This window comes from Mustela lutreola, chromosome 15, assembly GCF_030435805.1.
Source record: "Mustela lutreola isolate mMusLut2 chromosome 15, mMusLut2.pri, whole genome shotgun sequence".
Taxonomy (NCBI): domain Eukaryota; kingdom Metazoa; phylum Chordata; class Mammalia; order Carnivora; family Mustelidae; genus Mustela; species Mustela lutreola.
In genome coordinates this window covers 1176986-1204168 of record NC_081304.1, presented here as the reverse complement: position 1 = coordinate 1204168, position 27183 = coordinate 1176986, and the positions used below count along the sequence as shown (strand labels likewise).

Sequence of the window (27183 nt, the reverse complement as noted above, 5' to 3'; positions counted from 1 at the left end):
TTCTAGCCCAGGTCCAGACACATCACAGATGGCCAGCCGGTGCCTATGAAACCAACCAATGGGCAGCCAAGACCTGCAGCCTCGTGACTGGGCTGGTGCTGCACAGGCAACCCTGACTGCCGTGGGCTGCGCGGAGGAGGAGCCCGCCTTGCCAGAGGGAGCAAGGCCAGCGACGGGACTTCGCTGTGACCCCGTCATTCCGCAGTAGCGCTAACTCCGTAGGATCCTTCAGATGTGCATGGTTACGTGTACTCAGGTACATACAGAAAACCTCCTATAAATCTGCATTTTGGAAAAAATATGGAAAACCTCCACATCTCTGCGATAAGCCACCCTTCATGGAGCCTCAGAGCCTGCCAAGCTTTGCTGTTGTCCTTGGAGAAAAGCTTTCTTTCTGGGACGTTTTTGAATCTGTATGAGGCTGTGTTAAACGAGATGCTCTGTGAGATACAGCCCAATAGGTATGGGGCACCATAAACCCTGTTCCTGGAAGGCACGCAGCCATCCACAAAGATGGCCTGAGCCACAGATGTCTAACTAGGCCCTGCGTTTTGCTTCCGGAAATTCTCACCCACACATCTCTATGTGACTCGCCAGCTTTACGTTAAAGGTTCCTACCTGGGAAACCTGTTTATCAGCTCGAACCCCTCCTGAGTTCATCCTTAAATGAGGACAGAGAAAACAAAGTCCCTTCAACTCCTTCCCCATCCAGGCTACTGGTATGGGCGCTTGGAATTGCTGGGGGAGGGAGGTAAGTCGGGACCATGTCCGTGATGGGGGTGAGCAGGGGACGGGGATTGGCAGTGAGGGCGCTAAGAAAAAGCTCTTCCCGGGGCAGTGGCCCCACAGCCAGGTCTGCAGCTGAGGACTGCCTTCCTTATTCACTCCAACTTGGCTAGTGCCGGGAGGCTGATTCTAGGGCTGGTGCTGGAGGCCCTAGGTCAGTTGCCTGGGTCATCGTGTCTAAGTGGGTTGCAAGGACTGGAGGCTCAGGCCCCCGAAGGCTGATCACCAGCCTTCTAGCTGGCTGGTGGGTGGGCATCTCCCCAGGGAGCCTGGCAGCTGGAAGGACGGGGCCTTCCCAGGCTGCCGTGTCCACGCCTGCCAAGGGCTTTGCCAACAGCAACTTCATGGGCCCAGGCAGTCCTCTCTGCCACTGAGAATAACCACAGTGGACCTTGGGGCAGGACTTCTGGGTGCTGGGACATGGAAGGGGACTCTGGGGACGGTCATCACGTGGCTCATCAAAGACATGGACCTTACTTCACCCTTACAGTTGCCAAACCTGCAGGATCTCAATGAAAGTTCAAAGGCAAGCCGCACACGCTTTGACAACCTCACATAAGGCTTATTTATTCTCAGATCAAGTCAATCGATAATTCCTCCTAGTCCAGCCTGACACGAAGGGCCACGCAAGCTCCTTGATGCTTCCTGAGGAGGAGGGAGGAGGAGGCTGGAGCCGGTGTGGGTGCTGGGCCCATAGGCTTAGCCTCCGCCCCTCACTCGGAGCTGGATCTCCACCCTGAGGAAGGCCTTGAGGTTCTCGTCAGCCACGTGCTCCTCGAGGGCAGCCAGGGCTCGCTCGCCGCCATCCTGGTAGTGCCCCAGCAGCGCATCCGCATACTCCACCCACACGCAGCTGGGGCAGCCGCTCATGCAGCAGTTTGTGGGGGGCTGGAGGTCAGGCGGTGGGGGGTACAGGGGCTCAGGGGCGGCCCTGCCAGGCATGGACGACTTGGGTGGCCTGCTGCCCTCAGCACCTGCCTGAGAGCCCTCCTCTGCAGGGTCCTTCCGGAAATCTCTATGGCCTTCACAGGCATGGACGGAGACACGCGGCCTGCTAAGAATGCTGCCGCCTCCAGGAAGCCTTTGGCACCGGTCCCAGTTGGAGAATCCACGCGGCCCCTGAGAAGACACACGCTGGTGAGCCCTGCCCGCCCCCAGCTCCAGGGAAATTTCAGCCCGGGTCGCTGGCAGGGGCTGCAGGCGCCCCCCCATTCCTCACTGTCCGGAGATCTTGGACGAGTTACTTCATCTGCAGACTCGGGTTCCCGTCTGCAAAGTGGACACAGGCCTGGAGAAAGGCTGGGTTCAGGGACAGGCACTGGGCGTGCACTCCAGCCGATGGGGCGCTGGGGGCGCCCTGGCACCCCTCCTCCTTGGGCAGAAGTGGGGGCGGGTGGAAGCCCGCGGGCTGCGGCCACACAGCGGCGGCTCCCTCCGACCCCTGCTGCCGCGCGCCGCGCCTCTGACCATCCTGCCTGACGCGCCGCCCCTCCTTCCCTGTCCTCCTCCAGCTCACCCCGTAAAGATCGCGAGGGCAGCCTCCCCACTTCTCCAGCCCCGGCCCCCCAGCGTCCGGTCCCCTGCTCGCTGGTGTCCGGGGCGCTCCACTGACTGCCCCCGCCCTGCCTTCCTTATTCACTCCAACTCCGGCGAGGAGCACCAGCTCCTCGTCCACTGCGGCTCTCCCGAGGGACTGGACACAGCCCGGCCCGCGCGGGACGGCGCTGCCCGCGGAGCCGGGGCTGGGACAGAACGACAGCAGGCGGCGCGGGCCCGGACTCTCTGTCCCTACCGGGCCCCCGCCCCCCCCGAACGCGCCCCGCCCCGGCGCCCGCCTCGCCGGTACTTGCCGGACCGCGGGCAGCGGCGGCCACCGTCCGGCCTCCCGCAACCAACCTCGGGAGCAGCATCACCCGCTGCCCGGCCCCGGCGCACGCGCGCCGCAGCCCGAGGCCCCGCCCCCCCCCCGCGCGTGAGGGGCGGCCGCTCTGGCCAATCCCGGCTCGCTGGAGAGCAGCACCGCCCCAATGGTCGCAGAGCTGAGCGCAGGAAGCGGAAATGCGGTCGTGGGGCGGGACTGTGCGGAAGGGCGGAAGTGGCGTCCTGTGGGAGCACCCGGCGTGTGGATGGCGCGACTCGGGCGCCGCGGTGCCGCGCCGGTGGGGCCGGGGGTGCCGGGGGGTGCTGGGCGGCCGCGGGGGCGGCAGCAGCAGGTGCGGGGGACGCCGCGGCCCCGACCGCGCAGGTGGGTCTTAGCGCCCCGCCGTCCCTACCTGGCCCCTCGCTCCGTCCGGCGTGGCCGCGTGGGAGGACCGCCGGCTGAGCGGGATGGCCCCGGGTCGCGGCGTGGCCCCGGGTCGCGGCGCTGGCCGCTCCCGGGGTGCGGTCCCCGCCCTCCTGCGGCTCCGGGAGCGCCCCTCAGCCCAGCGTCCTGCGGAACCCAGCTCGGGCGGTCTCCGGGGAGGGGCTCCCTCGCCTGGCCGCGGCAGCCAGGCCGGCCCCCAGGTTCGCTTTCCAGGCCCAGCTGCGGTGTCCCGGGTTCTGCTTCGGCCGGGCCGGGGCGCGCCCCACCGTCCTGCTCTCGCCCCCAGCAGAGGAAAGCAGCAGGCGAATTGCGCGCCGCAGAACCGGGATGAGCAGGAAATCCCCTTCCGGCTGCGGGAGATCATGAGGAGCCGCCAGGAGATGGGCGGTGGCGCCGGCGCCCGGGAGCGCAGGAGGCGAGGTAAGCGCGCGCTCGCCCAAGTGCCGAACGGCCTCGCCAGCAGCCGCCCGCCCGCGCCCAGGGGTCCGAAGGGGCGGGAGCTGTGGAGCGCCGACCAAGCCTGGTGTCACCGGGCCCCGAGGGGCCGGCGGAGGGCGGTGGGGCTTCCCGGCCCCTGGGAGCGTTGTTGGTTCCCCTCCCAGGCCCTGGAGCTCCATCAGGACGGACGGTGGGTTCAGACTGACTTTGAGAAAAGATCCCCTGGAACGACTTGAGGGAGTGGACAGGGCAGGCCCGGGAAGCTCTTGCATCGAGAAACGGCCGTTTCTTGGACGGGAGTGCAGAAACCGTGGGCAGAGAAGGGGGTGCGTTCTGGAGGTTGAGGAGGGACTTGAGCAGACACCCCCGCCCCCCGCCTGGAACAGCTCACCTTTCCGACCCCTCACCCAGAGGCCAGGTTGGGTGCCCCCCTGTCGGCCTGTGTCAGAGAGAACAGTTGGGTCATTTGGGGGAAGGGAGTCTGGCATGTTGGTGTTCGGTGTATTTACGTGTCTCCCCAAATACAAGTTTTGTCATTTCTTTGTAAACCTCACGCTTTTCTTCGGGGGTTATACGCCCGCCGAAGACCTAGCGACAGAAGGAGGCAGGGAAGGTGCGAGGAGGGTGCACACTGGCCCCGGTTTGAACTGTGCGTTACTGGGCTGGCTCCTGCTTTGGGATGTTGAAGACAAACACGCGTGGTGAAGCAGGCGGGGGTGGCAGGTATGAGGTATGGTATAGCTTCTCCCCTGTCTCTGGAGCCTCCTCTTCCGCCTTGAAAGAAAGCTCTGCTCCTGTTCCGCCCTGCCTGCCCGAGAGGAGCATCCTGTTCGTTTTCCCGTACTTACGATGAGAACGCTACACGTTTCTTCTGTGCCGTGCTTAACGTCCTAGGTTTGCGCGGTGAAATCTTCACATGGACGTAGACTAGTTACTCACCAGCCCTCCGTGGGTGATTAAATAACGTTCAGGTTCTTCCCGGTTTTCTTCCTTGGCCGAGCCATGGTGAACATCTATGATGTGCAGCGGTGGGCTGGGGGGCTCCCACCCACACGGGTGCCTGAGCTGGGCACCGTGAACGTTCAGCGGCTGTCGCTGGGCTGCCCTGACTGGAGTCTGGTCTTCCTTCCCTATGGCCCCGGGCAGGGAACTGAGCCGGCCAGCCTGGCGCCACATCCCTGACCTCTCCCTTTGTCCTCAGCCCAGGTGGCCTTCAAGAAGACATTGGAGAAGGAAGCAAAGGGAGCGGAGCCAGACATCGCTGTCCCCAAATTCAAGCAGAAGAAGTGGGAGTCTGACAGGGCCTACATCCAGCGAATGGAGCAGGAGGCCCAGCACGTGCTCTTCCTCAGCAAAAACCAGGTGACCCGACAGCCCGAGGTGCAGGCGGCTCCCAAGAAGGAGAAGTCAGAGCGGAAGAAAGCGTGAGTGGGGTGGGGTAGCAGCCCCGTTGCGGCGGTAGTGTTTTCTCGCTGGGGGAGCGCCACCGCGTGATTCAGGGGGAGCCTGGAAGTGAAAACTTGGTCCGTTGCTGAGTGTTTTTCTCTGCGTCAGAGCTTTTCAACCTTGGGGGTTCAGGGAGTCTTTGGGCCCACGGAACTCTGAAGGCCTAGCTCCTTCTTTCCCTTTCTCTGGAAAAACATCAAGGGGGCCCAAGAGCCAGGTGAGGTCAAGGGCCTGTTGTCCACCGTGGCTAGTTGCAACAGAAAGGGGGAAAAAGACAAGGCTGGTGGTCCCTCAGGAGGGCTTGCTGGCCCCTGGGGAACCCCACGCAGCTATGGGGCTCCCCCCGCTTCTGACTGGCTGATGCCACCTCCTCTCTGAGGACCTGGACCAGTATCGTTGCCCTGAAAGAAGTTTGAGGCCTTCAGCTGTGCCGTACACTTGAGTCCTGCGACCATTCAGCCCCAGGCCTCATCTGTAAAGTGGGGAAACAGCCATCTCCAGCCAGGGCCTAATGAGGTCCTTGCAGGGGTCCTGAGGGTGGCATCCGGCACCAGGAAGGAGCCCACTGCCAGCTGTAGTGCCCCTGCCCCCAGCCCTGAAGTCTGGGAAGGAAGCCCTGTGCCACCTCCCTGGGCCTGTGGGCAGGGGCGGGGAGGTGGTTTCAACAAACAAGGGCTTTTCGAGACGTTTCTGGCACAACTGCAGTGTTTGAGAGGAGCGGATCCCAGCTTTCATCAGAAGTTTGTATCCCAGCTGTGGGAGCTGGAGCTGGTCAGCAGCCCCACGGTGCTGCCCGCGTCTGAGCGCCCTGTGCTTGTGGTCAGACCAGGTGACAACAAGCAAGTCATAGAAAAGTGGAAGCACGCACTGGAGCCACAGCTGTCTCTCAAACACAGTGCTGCCCCGAGAGGCCCTTCAGAAGCAGCGGCCCAGTCGACACGTGGCCAGTGACTGTCAGCGGCAGGACCATTCCTTGCGGCACAGGGTGTGGGACGACAGCTGGGCCTCTACCCTCTATCCGAGATGCCAGGAGCACTCCTACCCCGCCCCCCCAGCTGTTGGGACAACCCAGAGTGTCTCCAGACACTGTCAGAGGTGCTCGGGGGGCACCATTGTCCCCCGAGAACACAGCCGTGGGACCCAATGGGCCCTGTTCTGCATGCACGGTTGTGGGGGGAGGCAGTCGCCAGACTGAGGACTTGGCGGCAGCCTGCCAGCCTGTGCTGTGGGGCACCTTCCTGGGCAGGGGTGACCTCCGCCTTCTGAGTCCTGTGAGATGAGACTTGGGGAATCTGAACGGCATTGTGCTTTCTTCCCCAGGTTCCAGAAACGGAGACTGGAGAGAATCCAGCGGCGAAAGGAAGAGAAGGCAGCAGAGAGGCTGGAGCAGGAGCTGCTCCGAGGTAGGTCTTCCAGGAGCCATCGTGTGGGCCCTGAGCACATGGGCCTCTGTGGGGACCGCGATGGCCAGAGGCATCAGTTTTGCCCCTCTGCCCCTCCAGACACAGTGAAGTTTGGCGAGGTTGCTCTGCAGCCCCCGGAGCTGACCGCCCAGCCCAGGACAAGCACAAGCCGGGACCAGGTAAGTGGGGGCAGCTGCCCTGGGTGTCCCCCAAGGCCACCTGGTCAAGGGCCTACACGCGGAGTCCCACATTCTCACTGGGCATCCAGCTGTTGGACCAACGTGGGCCCTTTGTAACCTCTTCTCCTTCCTGAACTGAGCCTCGGTCTCCGTCTCTGTTCTTCAGCCTGGGAAGAAGTCGCTGATGCTTAGGAGGCTTCTGAGCCCTGGCGGCGTGTCCCAGCCGCTGAGCACGTCGCTGGCCCGACAGCGGATTATCAGGGAGGAGAGAGAGCGGGCCGTGCAGGCCTACCGGGCACTGAAGCAGCAGCGGCAGCCGGGGCTCAGTCAGCACAGCCAGCCTGCTCCCCGCACCTCACTTACAGGAAGAAGCGGACGCATCTGTGATGGTGAGAGCAGGGCCTCCACCCCCGGGCCCAGGGAGGGCGGCTGGATGGCCGGAGCACACGCTGGCACTCCCACGCCCCCAGGTGCTGGCTCTCCAGCGCAGGAGAGGGTTTCCGGCCTTTGGCCTCTCACTTTTTCTCCCTAAGATGGCTTTTTTGTGAGAGACTCTTTGCTGGGCTGTCTCACACAGGGCATTATCTGTCCCAGGTGTCCATAGAGTGGCCGGCACCCGTTTGGGATGGACACAGCCGGTCAGGCACACCTGGCATCACTCATCACAGCTTTGTTCTGAACACACAGGTCTAGGCTCCGCTACCCCAGGACTGCTTTAGGGAGAGAGGACGATGCCACAGTCCGTCATTCAGTGCCAGTCCATGGGAGACACTGCAGACTCCATGGGCTGAATCCGTAAGGGAAGCTCGGTGTGGTTCAACGGCACAGGACGGCTGGGAGCACAGGCCGGAGCGGGGGCGGGGAGGGCTGGGGTTGGCGTCCGGGCCACGGAGAGGCGCGCTCCTGGTGCCTTGTCCATGGAGCCAGGTGGAGTCCACCCATGCTCTCACTGGGTATGGAGACAGGACAGCCCCCATGCAATGTGGGTTTGCCAGGGGGGGTTGCGTTCTCAAGGTCTTTGGGGAAAGAAGAGCAGGTCTGAAGCAGCTTGAGGGCAAGGGCAGGACCCTGGCCCAGGACTTTCCCATGGCTAAAAGGGCTGTGTGGGGAATTCCTGCCAACGGCAGGGCCTGGCAAGGTTTGAACCTTCCAGGAGATCCTAAGGAGGGAATGCCCAGATGTTGCACGGCACAGACCTCGGCCGTCGAACACGAAGGGGGAGTCCTACTGCCCACATCCTTGTGAGGCAGCACTGGTCCCCTTCTTTGGGCTTGAACAGCTCGGGAACAGCTCCGTCTCAGGCTTGGCCAGGGCGGCCCTCCAGAACGTGGGATAGTGTGCTTCCGTGGGGTCCTTTTTTGTTTGTCCGTTTGCAGCCTTTATACTGTTTTGTAGTTTTTTGTTTTTTTCAAATTAAAACCTGAGTTGGGGCGCTTGGGTGCTCAGTGGGTTAAGGCTTCTGCCTTCGGCTCAGGTGGTGATCTCAGGGTCCTGGGGTCGAGTCCCGCATCGGGCTCTCTGCTCGGCGGGAGCCTGCTTCTCCCCCTTCCCTCTCTCTGCCTGCCTCTCTGCCTACTTGGGATCTCTGTCAAATAAAATCTTTAAAAAAAACCAAAACCTTTCTGCGTTGAAGTGGTTTCTGTGACCAGGGCTAGTGTCCCAGGGCTGTTTGTGTGTGGCACAGGCCTCGTCCCCGACATCAGGTACCCAGGAGCCCTGGGTCCACTGTGGCAGCAGATACGGGTGGCAGTGGTGGGGCGGGGGACGTGCTGCTCCCTCAGTGGTTGGCACCCTTCCCGCGCTAGGATTCCGGGACGGGGGTAGGGTGGCAAGCCAGGGGTGAACACGCTCCCGGAGAGAACCCATGCTCCTGGACACATCGCCAAGCGTGGTGTGAAAGCAAGGTGGGAATGGGTTGTGGCTGGAGGTTTGCCTTTCAAAACCAGGTTCAGCTCAGCCACAGGATGCAGTCACCTCGAGCCTGTCAGTGTCCCAAGAACTCACCAACTCAGCCCAGGCTGGCTTTATCATGGGTGACCAGGCCCAAATCCAAGATGGACCCCAGCTTGGGGTCACCCCTAGAGATGGAGCCAGGTGCTTGTCTCCTGAGTGTGTGCTGTGCTTAAGTTGTCTGAAGGGGGGTGGACAGCCAGTTATGCTGGGTACCAAACTGAAATCCACGAGGACTCCGTGGGCGAGGCCACTGGCACGTGCGGCTGTGTGGTGTGACTCGGAAGGGCAGTGATAGCAGCGTGCAGCAGTAGCAAACCTTCCCAGGGAGGAGTGCTTCCACGCGGTGGCAGGCGGACCGGAGCCCCAGCGGCCGGTGGTCTCTGCCAGAGCTCCTCCGAGGCATGGTCTGCAACCCCTGCACACAATACCCCCTGCCCCCAGCAACGCGGCCGACTGGAGACCACCCTGGTGGGGCCCAGGCCACCACTCTGCTCTGCACGACAGGGTTCCTTCCCAGCCCAGCTAGCCTCCACTGCCAGCTGGGACAGAGAAAGCCATTTGTAGAAAACGCACCACCACACCCAGGAGAAGGCTTCTCAACCAACCGCAGCGGCCTAACACCTCTCCCTGGAGCCCTGGAAGCAGGGGAATGGGACACTATTTCCAAAAAACGTCTTTACAGATATAACTACAGATCTCGAGATCATCCTAGATTTAGAGTGGACCCTAAATCCAGTGACCGGTGTCCCTATAAGGAGAAAAAAGCAATGAAGACAGACACAGGGATTCCAGGTCTGCAAGTCTCAAGCTGAGTTATATCAAGAACGGCCGGCAGCTGCTGGAGGCCAGGAGAGAAGCGAGGAACGCATTCTCCTTCGGGGCCTCCAGAAGGAACCAGCCGTGCGATCAGTGTTTGACCTCCAGAACTGTGACCGTAGATCTGGGTGGTTTTAAGCCACCAAGTCTGTGGCACTTAGTGACGGAGGCCCCAGGACACGAATGCACCCGTTTTCCTGCAGGCCCCCTCGGCGGGAATCAGGATGAGCTTGCCGGGACCTCCCACGATCTCTCAGAGCTGCCCCCCGCCCTCGCCTACCTGCAGGACCACTACGCCCTCCCCCGCGACGACCGACCGTGCACTGAGCAGAAGAACCAGTGAAAACACCATTCTCGTTCCGACTGCACGCTCAGATCTTTCTGACAACAGCCTCATACAGCGGGGGTCGTGTTGGCAGCCTGTCACAGACTCAACAGGTACAGCCTGTACCACATTAAGAGACCGTGTCTGTGGGGCTGTGCAGTCCAAACAGCTCTGGGAAAGGGAATACACCCCGGGAGCGTCAGCCCAGCATGGGCATAGGACACCCTGTCCACCTTCCAGCCCTGGGGACGATCTCTTTCAGAGGCCAGCTGTCTAGAGTTTCTGGAACCGGGGTTCCTGTTTACACAGCACTGCAACTTGGGCCAGAAGCCCATCCCCTAGACTTCTGTGGAGCCATCCGGCCCCTGTAAGAACAGATTGACGGAGACCAAGCAGAGCTGTTCTCCGCCTCCTCCCCAGGGCCGGCCAGTGGTGCTACTCCTGGCAGTGGGTCAGCCGTCGGCTCTGTGGGTGTCCTGGAGCCAGCGCAGCACTGCCGCCAAGCCAGTGCCCCTGCGGGCGCTGATCTCCACCGTGCTGACGTTCTGCCTGGCAGAAGCAATGATGTCTGGGAGCCTCATCAAGGACTTCATCTCCTCCACAGTCATGTAACAGGGCAGATCACTGGAGCAGAAAAAGTGCCCTGTCCAGGTGAGCTGCCACAGGCCCATCCCAACCCCCGCTAAACGCCCCCCCATGGCTACGCTCCGAGGGACCTCCTCACGGGGGGGACCCCAACGCTCTCCAGGATGACAGACCCGTACATCTTATTGAAGAGTATCAAGACCGACGCTCCTGCGAGTTCTTCTGCAGAAAGGAGACCCAGGAGCTGCACGCAGGACGCAGACAGCTGAGTGGGGTTAGCGGCGTCCATCATGAACTAGGGAAGAAAAATGCAGAGCAGGGCCACCTGGTGAGGGAGACAGTCCTTCCCGAATCCCCTTCCTTGAGCGTCATAACCTGGCTCAGAAAAGCAAAATGACTTTGAACAAGGGGCCTGGGGTCAGTGGAGGTAAAGAGAAACGAGTCGCACGAGAGTGACCCGTGGCCGCTTGTTTCCGCCCGTCCAGGACTCTCTCTACTTACGTGGCATCCGTTCTCCCAGGCAGGGCCCGGGGATCTGGGGCACAGGCCGTGCTAGGGGACGGGCCATGCAGAGATCAAGCACACAGAACACGGGCAGGGGAGCGGTGCAGAGAGCAAGCTAGCTCCGGGCAGAGGAGGACCCCTGCTGCCCGCAAGCCCCGTGGGCTCAAGCGCCAGCGGTCCAGCTGGATTTCCAAAAGGAAGCCGGCGACCAGCACAACTGCCCGGGAACCCAAACTCCAGCCGGTGGGGAGTGCGGTCCGGCACCAGCCCGCGTCTGAACAAGTTCTCGGGTCGTGACCTACCAGGAGACAGCGGCAACTTCCGTAGTAGCTGGGCCAGATGGGTCCCATGCAGCCCCCCAGCTCCCGAACGGTGACCCTCCTCGGCACCACGATGTCCGTCAGGTCGGTGCCCACCTGTGGAAAAACCCCGGGGCACGACGGACACAAGCGCTTCCCCACTGGGAACTCCTGGGGAGGAGCGCGCGCCGCCGTCCGCGCTGGTCCGAACCCCACGGTGCCCGTTCTCGAGGGCAGAGACCCTGCCGCCCCCGCCAGCAAGGCCGAAGCGGCCTCCGGAGTCCAGGCCCGATGCCCCAGAGCGGGCTGCGGCCGCAGCTCCGACCCCCATCCGTGCGGGTCGCCTCTGGGGCGCGCAGGGGAAGCAGCGCGACCAGGGGCGCGGGGCGGGCGCTCGGAGCCCCGCCAGGCGCCCACCCACGTCCGCCGCAGCCGGGCCCCGGGAGGCAGGACGCCCCGCCCGACCACCGCCGGCTCCAGCTTCCCCTGAACCCCGCCGCTCCTGCCCGAGCGCGGAGGCCTACCGTGGGCCGCGTCGGCGGCGGGTCGCCCAGCTCGCCCTTCCCATCCCCGGAGCTCAGCTGTGCGGGCAGTCAAGGATCCCGAGCCGGGAGGGGAAGGCGGGCGGCGGCCGCACCCTGCCCCGGGCCCCGGCCCCGCGCCTCCGGGAGCACCCGACGCCCGCACCAGCCGCCGGCCCCGCGCCCCCGGGAGCACCCGACGCCCGCACCAGCCGCCGGCCCCGCGCCCCCGGGAGCACCCGACGCCCGCACCAGCCGCCGGCCCCGCGCCCCCGGGAGCACCCGACGCCCGCACCAGCCGCCGGCCCCGCGCCCCCGGGAGCACCCGACGCCCGCACCAGCCGCCCGGCCCGCGCCCCCGGGAGCACCCGACGCCCGCACCAGCCGCCCGGCCCCGCGCCCGCCCGGCCCCCGCCGGCGGGAAGGATAGTCAGCAGCCTCTTCACCAACAGCGTCTTCCCGACGCCCGACGGCCCCAGCAGCAGACACATCACGGCCGCCGACCCCAGCCGGCCCCCGTAGCTCGGCGCAAGTCCCGCCCTCCGTCCGCTCTCATTGGCTAGGCCTCACGTCCGAGCTGTTCATTGGTTCTCGGCGCCCAATCGGCGCACTGCGTCTGGGGCCAGTAGAAAAGCCCGCCTCCTCGCGGCTCGAGGCTCGCGGCTCGCGGCCCGCCCTGGTGACGCGCGTGTGCGCGCGCCCGAGGGAAAGGCGGAAGCGGAAGTCGGGGGCGCGCCGGTTCGCAGCGGAGAGCGCAGCGGCGTCGGGTCGGGGTCCAGGGTCGCCATGGGGCGCGGCAGCGGCACCTTCGAGCGTCTCCTAGGTAACGCGGCCTCCGCCCCTCGAGGCTGGCGAGCATCCCGGGAGCCGAGCCGGGGACGACCGCCGAGCGACCCGGGCCCCCGGGCTGTGGGTGGGCGCGCCGGCGGTGCGGGGACCGGCCGTCCAGGGCGCTGGGCGCGGGCCGCGACCCGAGTGTGTGAGGGGCCGCGGAGGAGGCCGGGCGCGCGCTCGCGGCGACTGTGCTCGGGGCTCCGCTCCCGGGCCAGGGGCGGTCAGGGCCCCGGGGAAATGATCGGTCCCGCGGCCCTCGGGCATCCGACTGAGCGGGCCACGAGTCCTGAGTCACGAAAAGGGGCGACCGAGTCCGATAGGCCCCCGCCCCAGATCCTAGGTTGCAGGGGAACCGAGGGTGCCCCAAACAGCGGGCTCCGCAGGGTGGAGCCGGTAGTGTCCTCCCGGGACCTGCCGCGCTCTTAGAGCGCTGCTTCCCTGGGAGGCAGGCCAGCCCCGTCTGTCCCCGCCGGGCTCCGGGGAGGCCCTGCCAGGGGCGGACGGCCCATCCTCTCTGAGCGTCCTGGAGGTCATCAGTTTTAGCCAAAGGAAATAGATGTTTGGCGGCACGTGAAACTGGGTGGGCTCTCTGGGAGTGGGTGTCCGGGGTGCCCCGCAGTGGGCCGGAGCCTGCCTTTTTTCCTGGACGTGGCCTTGGAGGAGACCTCAGATGAGGCACCTCTCTTGTTCTGAGAACGTGCAGGCTGAGGGGTGGTTCAGCCCTCCAAAGCGCAGTCCAGAAGTCACTACGGGATCCGAGCTGGGTGTGCACGCGCCTTATTAGCCACCCCCCGCCCCGTCCCCCGGGTCCAGGGAGGAGAGCAGCAGGGCAGGGGGAGCAGAGCGGGTGTGCGCGTGAGGCAGCTGTGATGGGCAGAGCGTACAGGTGTTAGCTGAAGAATACTTCCCGGAGGTCAGTCCTGGCTCCGTCCTGGCCCCAGCTGCGATCTCATCGGGCAGGTTCAACGTGGGGAAAACGGGGGACTGGGGCTTGAGGCGGCCGAGGGTCGTGTGAAAGCCCGCCTGGCTCAGACCGGCAAGCCGGGTGACTTGGGGCAGTGACCTCCGTTCTCGGCTTCGTTGTGTTTGTGGGTAAAGACGGAGAAAGGACGGTGCTCGGGAGGCGGTGTGGGAACTCGGGGGTCACCGGCGTGTTTGGATCAGGTGCGCAGCAGGCGTGCTGGTGGCGTTTCCTAAGCTGTTTGCCTTGTTTCTTGGAAGGAGAGCACTCGTGACTGTTGGGCATCAAGAGGATTTTCATGTGGTTTTCCATTCCGTGTAAATGTTTTAAATGGGAAGCAGGCGGTTCTTTCTCTCTGTTGCTGAGCGGTGGGGCCGGCCAGGGAATCAGAGAGGATAAGCCCCGGTAACGGTGTGATTTTGCCATAGACAAAGCCACCAGCCAGCTTCTGCTGGAGACCGACTGGGAGTCCATCCTGCAGATCTGTGACCTCATCCGCCAGGGGGACACACAGTAAGTGAGGAGGGTCTGTGCCTGCTCAGAAGCAGGAGGGGCGGCAGCATGGCGCTCCCGGCTCCCTTGGTACGCGCAGACGCCCCGCGATCCCGCCGCGTCCTGCCGCGATGGATGTCGAGGACGCTAGGCCTTGGGCGGAGAATCGCGCGGTCTCCACGCTGGGGTTTTGGGGATCTGGGGACAAGGGAAGGGTTTTCTCTGTACGGCCTGCAGGTGCTTAACGTTTGCTTGGGGATTTGGAAGATTAGAGGATGGAGGTTTTTCAACTCCGCTTCTAAGGGGCTTTTCTTTTCTTCTCTTTTACCAACCCCCTTTTCTTTCAGAGCCAAATATGCCGTGAGTTCCATCAAAAAGAAAGTCAACGACAAGAATCCTCACGTGGCCTTGTACGCTCTGGAGGTAACTTGACCCCCGCATGCTGGCCCCCTCCAGAGTCGCCACCCCAGTCTCCAGAGGGCAGGGACCGCTTGACCCTGGGGCCTCACCCGCCTGCCTGGGGCGTGAGGGCAGGTCAGAGCGGCCCTGACGGAGGGCAGTGCCTTGCCCACCCCACCTGAACCTGGCAGACTTAGGGCACTAAGATGGATTCTCATCTCTGCCCCTGGGGGTATGAAACAGAGTCAGAAGGAGCATGTGTAGCGTCACTTACTGCCTGACTCGGAGCTGCCACAGGGACTCTTCTGGTGGGCTTGGTTGCCCGAGGAGCCTGTCTTCTCCTCGGGAGGTGGACCTGTCCAAGGCAGCTGTCCCTGGCCCACGCAGTGGCTCAAGCCTGTCCTCCCTCGGGTCCCCCAGGTCATGGAGTCTGTGGTGAAGAACTGCGGCCAGACGGTCCACGACGAGGTGGCCAACAAGCAGACGATGGAGGAGCTGAAGGAGCTGCTGAAGGTGGGCTCTGGCGGCGCCGGGGAGCCCGCGTACCCGAGGCCGCGCCCGTGCCTCTGGGGCTTGGCCAGCACCTGGAGCAGCCACAGGGCCAGGCAGGACCGGGGACAGGAAGGCGAGCGTTGGTGGTCCCCGCACCTGGGGAACCCCTGCTTGATGACGTTGGGGCTTTATTGGAAGCACACAGGGACGCAGGGGAGACCCCACTCTTCCTGGAGGGGAATCAGGGGCATTTTCCCAGGGGCAAGGCTCTGAGCCTCACTGGGTGGTGGAGGAGGAGGGGAAGGAGCTCTGTTTGTGTGTGTGTGTGTGTGTGTGTGTGAGCGGCTGTGAGCGCGCTGTGTGGGCAGAGGCCTGGGGGGAGCCCCAAATGGTGCCTGGGGGAGTCCCACCCAGCTTCCAGGCAGGGAGGTGTGCGTGTCCGACATGTCTATACAGGGAGGCTGGGGGACGCAGCACAGCAGGGACACCTTGGGAGTGGGTCTCGCACCCTCCATTTGTAGGGGAGGGACGGGTCTCCAGAGCTGTGAGAGAGAATGCACACAGGCCACCGCCCAGGGCCCCACAGGCCACAGCTGCCCACCTGCAGGGATTGTGATGTGGGTGGTGACACTGGCTGGTTGTGTGATGCAGAGCAGGCAGTAAGGGGTGCGTCCATCCCACAGGGGTGAGGTGACTGGGGCAGTGGCCAAAGAGCGTAGCCCCAGACACTGTCTCTCCTACCGTTAGTGGGCAGGGCCTCAGCTTCCTGGCCCGTGTGGGTGCCCGTGGCCTCACATGGCCGAGAGCCCATGTGGGACCTGAGCTGGGCCCCAACTAGTGACCTAGCCAGTCCTTGCTGTGGCAGAAAGAGCAGAAGGGTCAGACCCTGCACTTCTCATGTTCCAAGGTCGTGTCCTGCACGTGGTGCAAGTGATCTGAGCCCATTAGTGCCCCTGTGGAGAAAGGGAGGGACCCAGTAGGAAACGGACCTACTGACGGATGCAGATTACAGGGGATCACTGGAAACCTAGTGGGTGCACGTGGTTGGCATCCCAGGAGCGGCTTTCTGCTGCCATGTTCCTGAATGTCTCCCAGAGAGCTCTAGGAACGTGACCGATGGTGTGCTCAGCTGGCGGAAGTGGTGGCTCTGCGCGTGGGGCAGCTCCTGGGGTGCCCGCCCCCCACCCCCCAGGCTGGCCACGAGCAGAGGAGAGGCGGCCGGCTTCACATCTGCTCCCTCAGCACGGGGCTGGTGGGCGCTGCCTGGTGGAGCCTGGGGTTTGCGGGAGCCACACCAGTTTTCAGACTCGGGCCTCTAACAGCCAAGCTCCTGGGGCAGGAGAGGAAGAAGCAGGTGGTTACAGGGTAGTGGGCCTGGGGAGCCAGTCTTCGGGGACTCCCCAGCTTTGCCCAGGGCATTAAGGAAGAGTCAGGCCCTGAGTGGGCACACCGCTGTGATGAGTGTGTCCTTGGGGACGGGGCTTCATGGCGGAGGGCTGGGCCTGGGGAGTGGGTCCATGCCTGGCCCCAGTGTCCCCTGCGGGGCACCGGCCCCGCCTCTGCCTCCCCGCACGCTCAGAGTGGCGCAGTCTTCCTGCCACTTGTCACACAGACGTCGCTGGTGCTCGCGTCTCCCTCCACCGTCGTCACTGTGCTTCTTTCTCTCTTTTCCCGGGCAGCGGCAGGCGGAAGTAAACGTGCGGAACAAGATTCTGTACTTGATCCAGGCCTGGGCGCACGCCTTCCGGAACGAGCCCAAGTACAAGGTGGTCCAGGACACGTACCAGATCATGAAGGTGGAAGGTGTGTGGGGCGAGGTCTGTGGGTCCCAGGCTCGGCACGCCACCTCGGATGAGCTGAGGGGCTGCTTTGCCCCAGGCAGAGCCGAGGAAGGCTGTGTGCGCCCTGCCCAGGGCAGGGGGACAGCACCACAGTGTGTGACCGGTGGCGGTGGCAGCGTGCTCTGGGCTCCGGAGCCCCTACGTTTCCTGACCTCACGCCTGGTCGGGGCAGGGCAAGGGCCTGTGGCGGATCACAGCCAAGCGAGTAGATTGAGCCGAGGAGCTACTTCCCGTGCGTTGGGTCCTAGGAAAGAAGTGGAGCCGGGGACCCTGGCCTTTGGGGGCTGACTCAGCACGAGGAGTGGGAGAAGTCCTGGAGAGAGGGGCGCGACAAGGAAGGCCGTGGACAGTGCTCGCACGGGGCAGTGAGTTGGGACTAGGGCGGCCCCCACCTGTGCGCAGGCCCTGAGATAAGGCACGGAGCAGGGCTAGCGTTCGGTGGCTACGAGCGAGTAGGACCCCGTGGAGACTGTGATGAGGGTCCTGTCCGCGTCTGTGAGCTGGTCTCAGGCCCTGAATCCCGGGCACGCGGTGGTGGGGGAATGCTCGCGTTCGCTTTTCTGGGGAGACAGCCCAAAACTTTATGGCGTCCTTGAGGGGTCTGTGGCTCCATAAAAACCTGGGGCGTCTATTTTAAGAGTCCTGAAAGGTACAGGGAGCTGAGGTGTGGGGCCGGGAGAGGGACAGGAGGTTCAGGGAAGATCTGTGAGGCCTCGATGTGGTGGGAGTGAGGCCAGGCCCCAAGCCCTGGGGCAGGGTCACACAGCCGGGCTCCCTTGCCTGGTGCTGGGTCACTGCACTTGCTGCCCAGGGGCTCTGGGCCTCCTCTTGTAGGTCTGCTTGGGGAGGTGGGTGCCCAGAGCTAGGACATGGCTCCTGAAGGTCTTGGGGCAGACCAGGCAAGGACAGCTGAGGCTGTCAGGGCCTCACGTACCAGGGTGGCACTGGCGGTGACCACGGTCTTCTCTCTCCAGGACACGTCTTCCCAGAGTTCAAGGAGAGTGATGCTATGTTTGCTGCAGAGAGAGTGAGTTCCGGGCGCTGGGTATCGAGGAATTGGCTGTCTCTCTCTCTCTTTATTCTAAGTAATCCCTGCACCCTGCGTGGGGCTCAAACTCGTGACTCTGAGCTCGAGAGCCCCGCACTCTTCCATGTAAGCCAGCCGGGCACCCCAGGAATCCGGCTGCTTTAAGGAAGCAGAAGTGAGGTCCCGGGGTCCCAGCTTGTGCGGGGGAAGGTCCGTGGGTGAGCTGCCATTTTGTCTGAGAAACGACTCGCGTGGGCGGGGCAGCCGCGCCTCCGTGGGCTCCCTTTGGATCGCAGCTGGCTGGTCGGGCTCGTGTGGCTCGGGCGGATACTGCCCCCCAGCCGCAGGGAGTCCGCGCTCACGCCTGTACAGAGGAGCGCCCGTTTGGGGTGGGCTCCGGCCTCGCAGACTGGGCCCTCAGCCCCTGAGCCCACAGTGGGGTCTTGGCCGGGACGGGGGCCCGTGCGATCCTGAGTCTGCCTGTCCTCCCCACCCCAGGCCCCTGACTGGGTGGACGCCGAGGAGTGCCACCGCTGTAGAGTGCAGTTCGGGGTGGTGACCCGCAAGGTGAGTGTGCCCACCCCAGGGCCGACTCCACGGCCCCCACTGTCCCTGCGAGGCCACTGGAGCTACTTGGGGTCCTTTTCCTCTTGGCATGACCCCGTGGGGCGTGGAGCAGATCCAGCCCCTAGCTCTGTGGGGAGCGGGGCCACCAGGGGCCCCGAGTCCGATGGTCTGTGCTGCCCAGTGAAGCTTGGACACAGCTCTGTCCCCCAAGGGACAGGAGTGCTGCAGCCTTGGGGCTTCGGGAGGCTCGGGTATGTGCTCCGGGCCTCCCGCGGCTCCCCACCCGTGTGCTCCGGGCCTCCCGCGGCCGATCTCCCCCCCCCCTCCTGAGGCACTGGCCGTGATGGCGAAGGCCGAGGCAGGCGTCTGAGCAGACTCCCTGGGCCACCGTCAGCAAAGCCTCTTCCCTCCCGGCCTAATTTGTGCATGATTCTTATGAAATTTTCTTTTTAATTTGACTTCTTTTCCCCCAAACGGTGGCTGCAGTTGAGAGCCTGGAAACGTGCCATTTCCCTAGGGTCTGGGTAATCTCTCTCCTCTGCCCACCCTGGGAGGCCCGGCTGACACCCCGTGTGGCGGGCAGCAGTGGACGGGGAGGGTGCCAGAGGTCAGCGGCCCAGCCCCAGGCCGCACCCTGACCCGCCCCATGTCACAGCACCACTGCCGGGCGTGCGGCCAGATCTTCTGCGGCAAGTGCTCATCCAAGTACTCCACCATCCCCAAGTTTGGCATCGAGAAGGAGGTGCGCGTGTGCGAGCCGTGCTACGAGCAGCTGAACAAGTGAGTCCTTGCCCGGCGCCCGCAGACCGGCTGTGCACCCGTGGGCCGGCTGTGCTCCCACGGGCCGGGCTGTGCTCCCGCGGGCCGGGTTGCTTTTCCTGATTTGGGGTTTGTCTGTCAGTTTGTCTGCTTTGTAGCTTAGTAGCTCGGACGTCAAACAGGGAAAAGATACGGGCGCGGGAAGCCGACCCCACGGGGCATGGGCTCCTCCCAGGTTCCTCGGTTAAAGGCGCGGTCTCCCTTCTCCATCTGCTCGGGTGTCCCGCGTGTCGTGTCCATTCTGAAGCTCTGAGAGTGACCGGTCCCAGTCAGGTCCTGTGCCAGTTTTGTCCCCGTCAGGCCCACCCGGGCCCCCAGCACATAGCAGGTGGCCGTCGCGGCGGCTCTGTTCCTGTGACACAGTCTGCTTGCAGCCTCTTTGTCCTGACGTGTGTGTCTCTCAAGGGCCTGGGCTGGTGTGGTGCCCCCCTTGGTTTGGGTCTGGGGTCTCGTGTACACTCCCTGTGTGATTCCAGAACGAGGCTGTTCGTCTCCGTGCAGCCGTCCTGGGGGCCTGTGCCCCCAGGGATCTCCTTCCTTGGTTAGCTGGTGTCTGCAGGCAGGCTGCTGTCTTGGGAAGTTCCTTTCCTGTGTTTGAACCTCATTTCCAGGAAAGGGGCCTGGGGCTTAGGCTGGGGTCCCGTGTCCCAGCGGTGGCACAGCTGGTTTGACGCGGCAGTTTTTCCCCAGAGCGTTGCCCGTGGCCCTGCTGTCCTTGTTCTGCGGGCCTGCTGGGGGCCGGGCAGTGCTGCTCAGCCACCCAGTGTCGTCTCTCCTCCAGGAAGGCGGAAGGAAAGGCCTCGTCCACAACGGAGCTGCCCCCCGAGTACCTGACCAGCCCCCTGTCCCAGCAGTCCCAGGTACTGACCGCGGGTCCCTGGGGGTGCCTCGCTCCTGGGCCCCGCTCACCAGCCCGTGTATCCCCAGCTGCCCCCCAAGCGGGACGAGACGGCGCTGCAGGAGGAGGAGGAGCTGCAGCTGGCGCTGGCGCTGTCGCAGTCAGAGGCCGAGGAGAAGGAAAGGATGGTGAGCCACGCGCGGGGGGGGGGGGGGGGGGGGTGTCGGGGGAGGGGCTCCCTGGTGCGGGGGCGCTGGGGGAGGGGTGCCCCTGGGTGTTTGGGGAAGGCAGAGGAGAATGGGGTTGGCCCATGTGCACGGGGACCCTTCCTGTCTCTCCCACAGAGACAGAAGTCGGCTTACGCCGCTGCCACGTACCCCAAGGCCGAGCCGGCGCCCGTGGCCTCGTCGGCGCCCCCCGCCAGCAGCCTGTACTCGTCACCCGTGGTGAGCACCCGCATGCCGGGCCACACTTCTCGTGCGAGGGGGGGCGGGCTGCCCCAGAAAGGATGGTCTGATCAAGCCAAGGAGGGTCGTGGTCCAGCCTGGCCCTCACCAGCTCTGCGCTCCTGGTCAGGGGTTCCCTGTGGGGAAGGAGGACCTCCCCAGCGTGAGAGGAAGCGGCACACGCTGGGGTCGGAGGTGGCCTGCCTCTTTCTGGCCTTGCCTCCCTCTTTGAATAGGGGTGGGTGGCAGGCGGGACGGAAGGTTCAGGAAGCCAGCGCAAGCTCGGTGGGGCTCTGGGTGGGGCCAGGTCGGAGGGCGCACAAACAGCTGTGCGGTCCACCGTCGGGACCGGCGCTGTCGCTGCTGGGAAGGCTGGGGGGGTTACTGCCCTGCGCCTTGTTCAGTCACAGAGCCTCTGGGGGCCCCTCAGACGGACCGGCCGCTGCCTGGGGTCTGCTGTCACCACGGTGGCATCCCAGCCTCCCAAGCAACAGCCTGGGAGGAGCTGGGAATGTGTTGGAGCCCGTGGGTCACGGCTGCTCTGGCCTGTGTCTCCCCAGACCTCATCGGCGCCGCTGGCTGAGGACATCGACCCTGAGGTGAGGGCGTCCCCACGTGCAGGGCCCTCCCCTGCCATCCCCGGCCCTTGGGGGTGACACTCGTTGTGTGCACAGCTCGCCCGGTACCTCAACCGGAACTACTGGGAGAAGAAGCAGGAGGAGGCCCGCAAGAGCCCGACGCCGTCCGCGCCCGCGCCCCTGACGGAGCCGGCCGCCCCGCCTGCGGAGGGCCACGCTGTCCCTGCCAGCGCACTGGAGGTGGGTGGCGCTCGGCACTCCGGGCCCACAGTCCTGGGCTGGGTGGGGGGTGCCCTGCGACTGGCCAACGGACCCCCCTCACCTCCTCTGCCTTCTTCCAGACTCCCCTCCCGGAGACAGATGCTCAGCCCGTAGCTCCGTCCAGTGGCCCCTTTGGCGAGGTAAGCTGTGGCTCCCTCACAGGCCCCACACGGGCACCCTCTCCTGACACAGCCGAGCCCTGCCCACAGTGACCTCTCAGGGGCAAGCCATTCCAACCCAGAGCTCTCGATGGAACCCAGAACAGGGCCACTTGCTGCCTAGAAGAGATCAGAATATTCTAGGGCAGCCCGGAACTACCCAACTGAGTCCTTGCTCTGTCCTGGAGCTTCTGGGCTCCGTTGGTCCCTGGATAAAGGGACCAGTGTCTCTTCGAGGGAGGCAGGCCCTGCACGGGGCAGGGGCAGAGGGGCTGCAAGCCAGGCTGCCGGAGCTGCAGCCAGCTCTGCCCCGGCCAGCGCCACGCCCCCGTGCGTGAACTGAGCCTCCTTGGGTCTCAGTGTTTGCGTGTGTGCTAATGGGGTCCTCTCGCAGCACCCCTGGGGGGATGGGGCCCCCACGCCTGGGGTTGGGGGCAGCTCCGCGAGAGCCCGCCGTGTGTCCCGAGCAGCAGTACCAGAACGGGGAGTCGGAGGAGAGCCACGCTCAGTTCCTGAAGGCCCTGCAGAACGCCGTCACCACCTTTGTCAACCGCATGAAGAGCAACCACGTGCGGGGCCGCAGCATCACCAACGACTCGGCCGTGCTGTCCCTCTTCCAGTCCATCAACGGCATGCACCCGCGGCTGCTGGAGCTGCTCAACCAGCTGGACGAGCGCCGGCGTAGGTGTCGCCACCTCCCAGGGGGCCCCATCAGTGTGGGGTCATGGGAGCGTTCCGTGCCAGCCGCTCGTGGCGGCCGTGGGGATGGGTCCTCGGGCGGGAACCCTCCGGGACAGCAGCTTCTTGAGAGCGCGTCTCTGGGCCGTGGGCAACGCGGAAGGTCCCAGCGGTGGGAGGCGGCCTGGCGAGCGTAGCACCGTCCACTCCAAGAAGAATCCCGGCCGGGCCCTGACCTTGGGACCCCAGAGGCCGGCGGTGCCCCGCGCATTGGCACTTGGCTGGGCGAGGGTGAGGCGCTGGGCTGTGGGCGCTCCCCTTCCGCGCCACACACTCGCGGCGCGGCCCTCTCCCCGCAGTCTACTACGAGGGGCTGCAGGACAAGCTGGCGCAGATCCGCGACGCCCGGGGGGCGCTGAGTGCCCTGCGGGAGGAGCACCGGGAGAAGCTTCGCCGGGCGGCCGAGGAGGCTGAGCGCCAGCGCCAGATCCAGCTGGCCCAGAAGCTGGAAATCATGCGGCAGAAAAAGCAGGTGGGGTGTCCGGCCCCGCTGGCGGGGGGGTGGCCCAGCTCGGGGACCGTGCTGACGGCTGCCCCGTGGCCCGCAGGAGTACCTGGAGGTGCAGCGGCAGCTGGCTGTGCAGCGGCTGAGGGAGCAGGAACAGGAGCGGCAGCTGCGCCTGGAGCAGCAGAAGCAGACCGTCCAGATGCGCGCCCAGATGCCCGCCTTCTCCCTGCCCTACGCCCAGGCACGCAGCGCCCCCCCATCCACTTTGCCCCCTCATGGCCCCCAGACACGTGCTGCCCTGCCCCTAGCTGGGGGCTCCTGCTGCTGCCCAGGGCCGCTCTGACTGCCTCTCTCTCTGTCCCCAGCTCCAGGCCATGCCCGCGGCCGGGGGTGTGCTGTACCAGCCCTCGGGTCCGACAAGCTTCCCGGGCACCTTCAGCCCTGCTGGCTCCGTGGAGGGCTCCCCCATGCACACAGTGTACATGAGCCAGCCGGCCGCCGCCGCCAGCACCCCCTACCCCAGCATGCCCGGGGCCGCCACAGGTAATGGGGCCGGAGCAGGCGCCCGCCGGCCAAGATGCGCGCCAGACCGCTAGCGCTTCTTCCTCTCTTCTTGATTGGCTCTGGTTTCAGTTTTCAGAGAAGTTAAATGGTACAAAGGGTTTTCTAGATTTCCCAGACCTTAACGTTGTGTTACGTTGCTCCGTGTCTCTCTACGTGCACGCGTGGACTTTCTCCTGAACCTTTTTAGACTGGGTGGCGGGCTCGATGCCCTTCGCTCCCAGCGCTGTCAGCGTGCATCTCCTAAACGCGGGGACACGCTGTTGTGGCCTGGGCAGAGAGGCCAGGTCGAGAGCCGCGGAGGCGGTGCTGCGACCTCATCCAGGGTCGGGTTCGGCTCTCCCACACCCTCCGGGGAACGCCCCTTGTGCTGATAGGAAACCCCATGGCTGTTGCCTTTAGCGGTTTGGCTGCTTTTCATCTCTGATCTAGAATGTTCTTATTTTGCCTCTGTGTTCATGACACTGACTTATCAAAGAGCACTGGTCTGCTGTTTTGCAGACCACCCCGCGGTGGTTGTGTCTGGTCCTCGTGGCCGGGTTTTGGCTGGTGTTCTGGGCTCTGGAGCGCTGAGCAGGAAGGCGCAGCCGGCGCTGGCTGTGAGGTGTGCGGGCAGCTTGTCCGGGCTCCTCCCCGCCGAGGCCCAGCCGTCCCACGGCAGTTAGCAGCTCAGTGGAGATGGGGCCTGCATCCTTGTTCCTCCGAAGTGGTCCCCGCTAGTTTTAGTGTCTCCGTCGTGTCTGAGGCTGTTGTAACGTTTGTCAGCCAGTGACTTTCTCATCTCGTTCCCCTCCTGTCGGTCCGTTGTCTTTCCGCTGTAGGGAGGCACTTCTCTTGGCTCTCGGTCATTCCCATCCACGCGGATCGGTCTTACTCAAAGTTCACAGTCGGTCTCGTCGCTCCGACGGTCCCGGGTGTGGCTCCTGGGCTGTCTTCCCACGTTCCGTTCCGTGTTCACGTTGTTGCTGCTCAGCCCTGGAGGCAGCCCCGGTCCTGGCAAGGGGCGTGCTTAGCGCCCCAGGCCCTCTCAGCAGACAGGACTTAGAGATGCGGTGTGCGGCTCCTCCCGCTCCCCGCTCCATTCATTCCTGGCCGCACAGAAAGTGGTTTCAGCGGTGCCAGCCTGAGCCCCTGGGCGGAGGCCCACCTGACCAGGCTCACTAGGTCTGTCGTCTTCGGTCTTGAGGCCCTGATTTCCAGAATGTGGAAGCGTTCATTTCCCACCCCCCCCAGGCCACCGTTACACCGCAGCCGTGCTGTTGGGGTCGTTCCTTCTGACTACGTTCAGCGCAGAGCGCCTTTCCTGTCCATGCTGTTCTGTTTCCTTTTGTGACTGTGGGAGACGTGAACTTGGCTCCACAAGTCCCCTGCAGGGAACTGAGCTCACTCCTCTCCCTCCACAGATCCCGGCATGGTGGGTGCCTACATGTACCCAGCAGGGGCCACCAGTGCCCAGGCGGCCCCCCAGGGCCCCGCCGGGCCCACCGCCAGCCCAGCCTACTCGTCCTACCAGCCCACACCCACACAGGCTTATCAGGTAGGTGGGCCGGGCTGCTCCCCGTCCCCGTCCCTGGGAGGGCCCGCAGCCCTGCTCCCATCACACTCTGCCCTCTACAGAACGTGGCCTCCCGGGCCCCCCAGAGCCTCCCGGCCGTGTCCCAGCCTCCGCAGTCTGGCGCCATGGGCTACATGGGGAGTCAGTCGGTGTCTATCGGTTACCAGCCTTACGGCATGCAGGTGAGAGCCCGCGGGGGGCGTCCACGTGGAGAAGGGGCTGGGGGAGCGGTGGGCAGGCCCCGCCCCGCTGCCCACCACTCCCTTCCCCGCCTTTAGGCTCCTAGCTGGTGGGCGTTTGATTTTTAAGTCAGAACCGCCTCCCCTGGGGTGCATGGGTGGCTCAGTGGGTTAAGCCTCTGCCTTCGGCTCAGGTCATGGTCTCAGGGTCCTGGGATCGAGCCCCGCATCGGGCTCTCTGCTCCGCGGGGAGCCTGCTTCCTCCTCTCTCTCTGCCTACTTGTGATCTCTGTCAAATAAATAAAATCTTAAAAAAAAAAAAAAGAAAAAGAAACGCCTCCCCTTTATTGGCATACAGGCCTTCTTCACATGGGGTTTGCTTCATTTTCAGAGTCTCATGAACACCCTCCCCAGCCAGGACGCGCCTCTGCCACCCCCGCAGCAGCCCTACATTGCGGGGCAGCAGCCCCTGTACCAGCAGGTGAGCCCCTCCCCAGGCTGCCCCCAAGCTTGGCTTGCGGAAGATGGTAAGGCTGTCCCAGGAGGAGGAGACGGTGCGGGCCGGACTGCTGCCCAGCAGAGTGAGGACAGAAACACGGCCCACTTGCACGCACACAGCAACGCAGTGTCCATGCATGTACTCAATCCTGTGGACACTGGCCGGGCACCCCTGGGGTCTCCGCTAGAGCAGGACAACAGGCAACCCACGACAAGCTGGGAGGCAGGCCTGGCACGGACTGGGCTTTGCTGGCACCGAGCACCCGGGCTGAGATGAGGGTGGAATGTTCTGGAGAAAAGCTGCTAGCCTGGGGGCCAGTGGGGGGAAGGCCGGGGTCTGGGGAGGGAGGACTGATGGTTCCTGTGCTCTCCTCCCAGATGGCGCCTTCCGGAGGACCGCCCCAACAGCCGCCTCCAGTGGCCCAGCCGCCACCTGCACAGGGCCCTCCGGCACAGGGCAGTGAAGCCCAGCTCATCTCGTTCGACTGACCGCAGCTGGGAGCGCGCCGTCCAGAACAACACTACGGTTCTCTGAACCACCGCCTCCGTCTCTAACTAGCGTCCTCTTGCCTCGCTTTCCTCTTCCCGCCAAGCTGTGACCCTGCTGATGCGGGGCGGCCCTGCACCCCCGCCCTCGGTCCCCTCCCGCTGACTCCTCATGCCCCCCGGCTCCTTCCTCCTCCCCATCTCCCCGAGTTGGTCTTGGGCTTCTTTCCCCAGGGCTGGGCCTCAGGGGTGGAGGGAAGGACCTTCTCCGAGAGGGAGCCTTCAGCCCAGTGCGTCGGGTCCCGTGAGGGCCGGCCGGAGTGGGGTTCCTCTCCCCGTGCAGCCCGGGCCTCCCGTCTGCACCCGGGACACCGCACAGCCCGTGGTCCGACTAGCGCGTGTGCTCCCCAGAGCCCTCCCGCGTGGCTGCCGGCGGTCCACAGGCCCTCCTTGGCCCTCACGGGAGGGTGGGGGCTGTCTCCAGCTTCTCCGCTTCTGAGCTGCCATTTCATCCAGTGCCCCGAGGAGACGGAGTGGAACACTGATAATAAAATGTCTTTCAACAAGTATCAGAGTGTCTGTTCAGGAGGAAGGTGGCACGCAGCTGGTCTAGCTCGACAGGGGCAAGTAGGCACATGTCTGGGGCTGGCCTGGCTCCCAACAGGCCTGGCTCCCAGGGCAGTCTCCAGGGGTGGGCACTACTCTGGCAGCAGCTGTAATCCTGCTCCCTCCCTGAGACAGCCTCCCCTGGAGCTTTGCCCTTGGGGAGCCCAGCAGCCGTCCTCCCGTGACTCCTCTGCCCTGACTCCTGGAAGACTTGCAAAGCCCAAGGATGGAGTGTGATTCATACCGCAGAGCTGTGGTCTGGAAGAAAATACCTTAAGATAGAGGCGCCTGGGTGGCTCAGTGGGTTAAAGCCTCTGCCTTCGGCTCAGGTCGTGATCTCAGGGTCTGGGGATTGAGCCCCACATGGAGCCCCGCATGGCATGGCATCGGGCTCTCTGCTCAGCTGGGGAGCCTGCTTCCCCCCCACCGCCAACCGCCTCTTTGCTTACTTGTGGTCAAATAAATAAAATCTTAAAAAAAAGAAAAAGCTGTAAGATACTGTAGGCCCAGCCCCTGGCACCCAGAGTTCGGACCGTGTCCCACACCGTAAACACCTCTGAGGTGACCCAGTATTTGCTCTTCGATGGAGAAGTGGACTAATGGGCCATCGGAGCTCAGACCAGAGACACGGCCGGGAGAGCTCGGCCTTCCTGATCTGGTAAGTGCTGCCCCGCGCCGGCTCGCAGAACAGCGGCTGGGAGAGGAGACTGACCAGCAGGGCAGGCGAAGGGCTGGGCTGAAGGCCCCCCCCAGCCCCCGCCGCAAGGGAAGGACGGCGGGCCTTCGGGGGTTCGGGCCGCCGGATGCGCGGCCAGGGCGTCCGCGGTCCCGTCCCCCAG

At 64.4% G+C, this 27183-nt stretch overlaps 4 protein-coding genes across 7 annotated transcripts; 2 read left to right on the top strand and 2 right to left on the bottom strand.

The window, feature by feature from the left end:
• Positions 1 to 1327: 1327 nt before the first annotated feature.
• Positions 1328 to 2746, bottom strand: OXLD1 (oxidoreductase like domain containing 1). Its single transcript, XM_059150004.1, has 2 exons — positions 2637 to 2746; positions 1328 to 1905 (listed from the first exon to the last, which is right to left on the bottom strand). Exons 1-2 carry the CDS (start codon positions 2694 to 2696, stop codon positions 1486 to 1488), a joined length of 480 nt encoding a protein of 159 aa, XP_059005987.1. The 5' UTR covers positions 2697 to 2746; the 3' UTR covers positions 1328 to 1485.
• Positions 2747 to 2798: 52 nt separating this feature from the next.
• Positions 2799 to 8174, top strand: CCDC137 (coiled-coil domain containing 137). Of its 2 annotated transcripts, none has more exons than XM_059149998.1 (7): positions 2799 to 3031; positions 3381 to 3511; positions 4731 to 4953; positions 6296 to 6378; positions 6478 to 6557; positions 6724 to 6946; positions 7245 to 8174. In XM_059149998.1, exons 1-7 carry the CDS (start codon positions 2814 to 2816, stop codon positions 7274 to 7276), a joined length of 990 nt encoding a protein of 329 aa, XP_059005981.1. In that variant the 5' UTR covers positions 2799 to 2813; the 3' UTR covers positions 7277 to 8174. The 2 variants fall into 2 exon arrangements, with proteins under 2 accessions (XP_059005981.1, XP_059005978.1); XM_059149995.1 differs by having other exon boundaries at positions 3378 to 3511.
• A 1503-nt stretch (positions 8175 to 9677) lies between these two features.
• Positions 9678 to 12094, bottom strand: ARL16 (ADP ribosylation factor like GTPase 16). 2 transcript variants are annotated; one of them, XM_059150002.1, is made up of 5 exons: positions 11991 to 12094; positions 11564 to 11622; positions 11043 to 11156; positions 10410 to 10531; positions 9678 to 10275 (listed from the first exon to the last, which is right to left on the bottom strand). In XM_059150002.1, exons 1-5 carry the CDS (start codon positions 12049 to 12051, stop codon positions 10104 to 10106), a joined length of 528 nt encoding a protein of 175 aa, XP_059005985.1. In that variant the 5' UTR covers positions 12052 to 12094; the 3' UTR covers positions 9678 to 10103. The 2 variants fall into 2 exon arrangements, with proteins under 2 accessions (XP_059005985.1, XP_059005986.1); XM_059150003.1 differs by having other exon boundaries at positions 10416 to 10531; positions 11991 to 12090.
• Positions 12095 to 12253: 159 nt separating this feature from the next.
• Positions 12254 to 26307, top strand: HGS (hepatocyte growth factor-regulated tyrosine kinase substrate). Of its 2 annotated transcripts, none has more exons than XM_059149994.1 (22): positions 12254 to 12383; positions 13784 to 13868; positions 14195 to 14270; positions 14667 to 14759; positions 16418 to 16541; positions 17554 to 17606; positions 18105 to 18173; positions 18829 to 18953; positions 19774 to 19852; positions 19920 to 20018; positions 20175 to 20276; positions 20837 to 20875; positions 20951 to 21094; positions 21196 to 21255; positions 21744 to 21954; positions 22311 to 22483; positions 22560 to 22700; positions 22825 to 23002; positions 24424 to 24557; positions 24638 to 24757; positions 25146 to 25235; positions 25631 to 26307. In XM_059149994.1, the coding sequence occupies exons 1-22, from the start codon at positions 12347 to 12349 to the stop codon at positions 25739 to 25741; spliced, it is 2343 nt and encodes a 780-aa protein (XP_059005977.1). In that variant the 5' UTR covers positions 12254 to 12346; the 3' UTR covers positions 25742 to 26307. The 2 variants fall into 2 exon arrangements, with proteins under 2 accessions (XP_059005977.1, XP_059005976.1); XM_059149993.1 differs by having other exon boundaries at positions 21741 to 21954.
• The last annotated feature ends 876 nt before the right edge of the window (positions 26308 to 27183 follow it).

Coding starts and splice junctions, on each gene's coding strand:
- OXLD1 (XM_059150004.1), bottom strand. CDS start 2,696: ATGCTGCTCCCGAGGTTGGTTGCGGGAGGCCGGACGGTGGCCGCCGCT. Junction 1,906..2,636: donor CCGCCGCTGCCCGCGGTCCG/GCAAGTACCGGC, acceptor GTGTCTTCTCAG/GGGCCGCGTGGATTCTCCAA.
- ARL16 (XM_059150002.1), bottom strand. CDS start 12,051: ATGTGTCTGCTGCTGGGGCCGTCGGGCGTCGGGAAGACGCTGTTGGTG. Junction 11,623..11,990: donor GTTGGTGAAGAGGCTGCTGA/CTATCCTTCCCG, acceptor GACTGCCCGCAC/AGCTGAGCTCCGGGGATGGG. Junction 10,532..11,042: donor GAAGTTGCCGCTGTCTCCTG/GTAGGTCACGAC, acceptor TTTCTTCCCTAG/TTCATGATGGACGCCGCTAA.
- CCDC137 (XM_059149995.1), top strand. CDS start 2,814: ATGGTCGCAGAGCTGAGCGCAGGAAGCGGAAATGCGGTCGTGGGGCGG. Junction 4,954..6,295: donor AAGTCAGAGCGGAAGAAAGC/GTGAGTGGGGTG, acceptor TTTCTTCCCCAG/GTTCCAGAAACGGAGACTGG. Junction 6,558..6,723: donor CAAGCACAAGCCGGGACCAG/GTAAGTGGGGGC, acceptor TCTGTTCTTCAG/CCTGGGAAGAAGTCGCTGAT.
- HGS (XM_059149993.1), top strand. CDS start 12,347: ATGGGGCGCGGCAGCGGCACCTTCGAGCGTCTCCTAG. Junction 20,277..20,836: donor GCCTGTACTCGTCACCCGTG/GTGAGCACCCGC, acceptor GTGTCTCCCCAG/ACCTCATCGGCGCCGCTGGC. Junction 21,955..22,310: donor CCAGCTGGACGAGCGCCGGC/GTAGGTGTCGCC, acceptor CTCTCCCCGCAG/TCTACTACGAGGGGCTGCAG.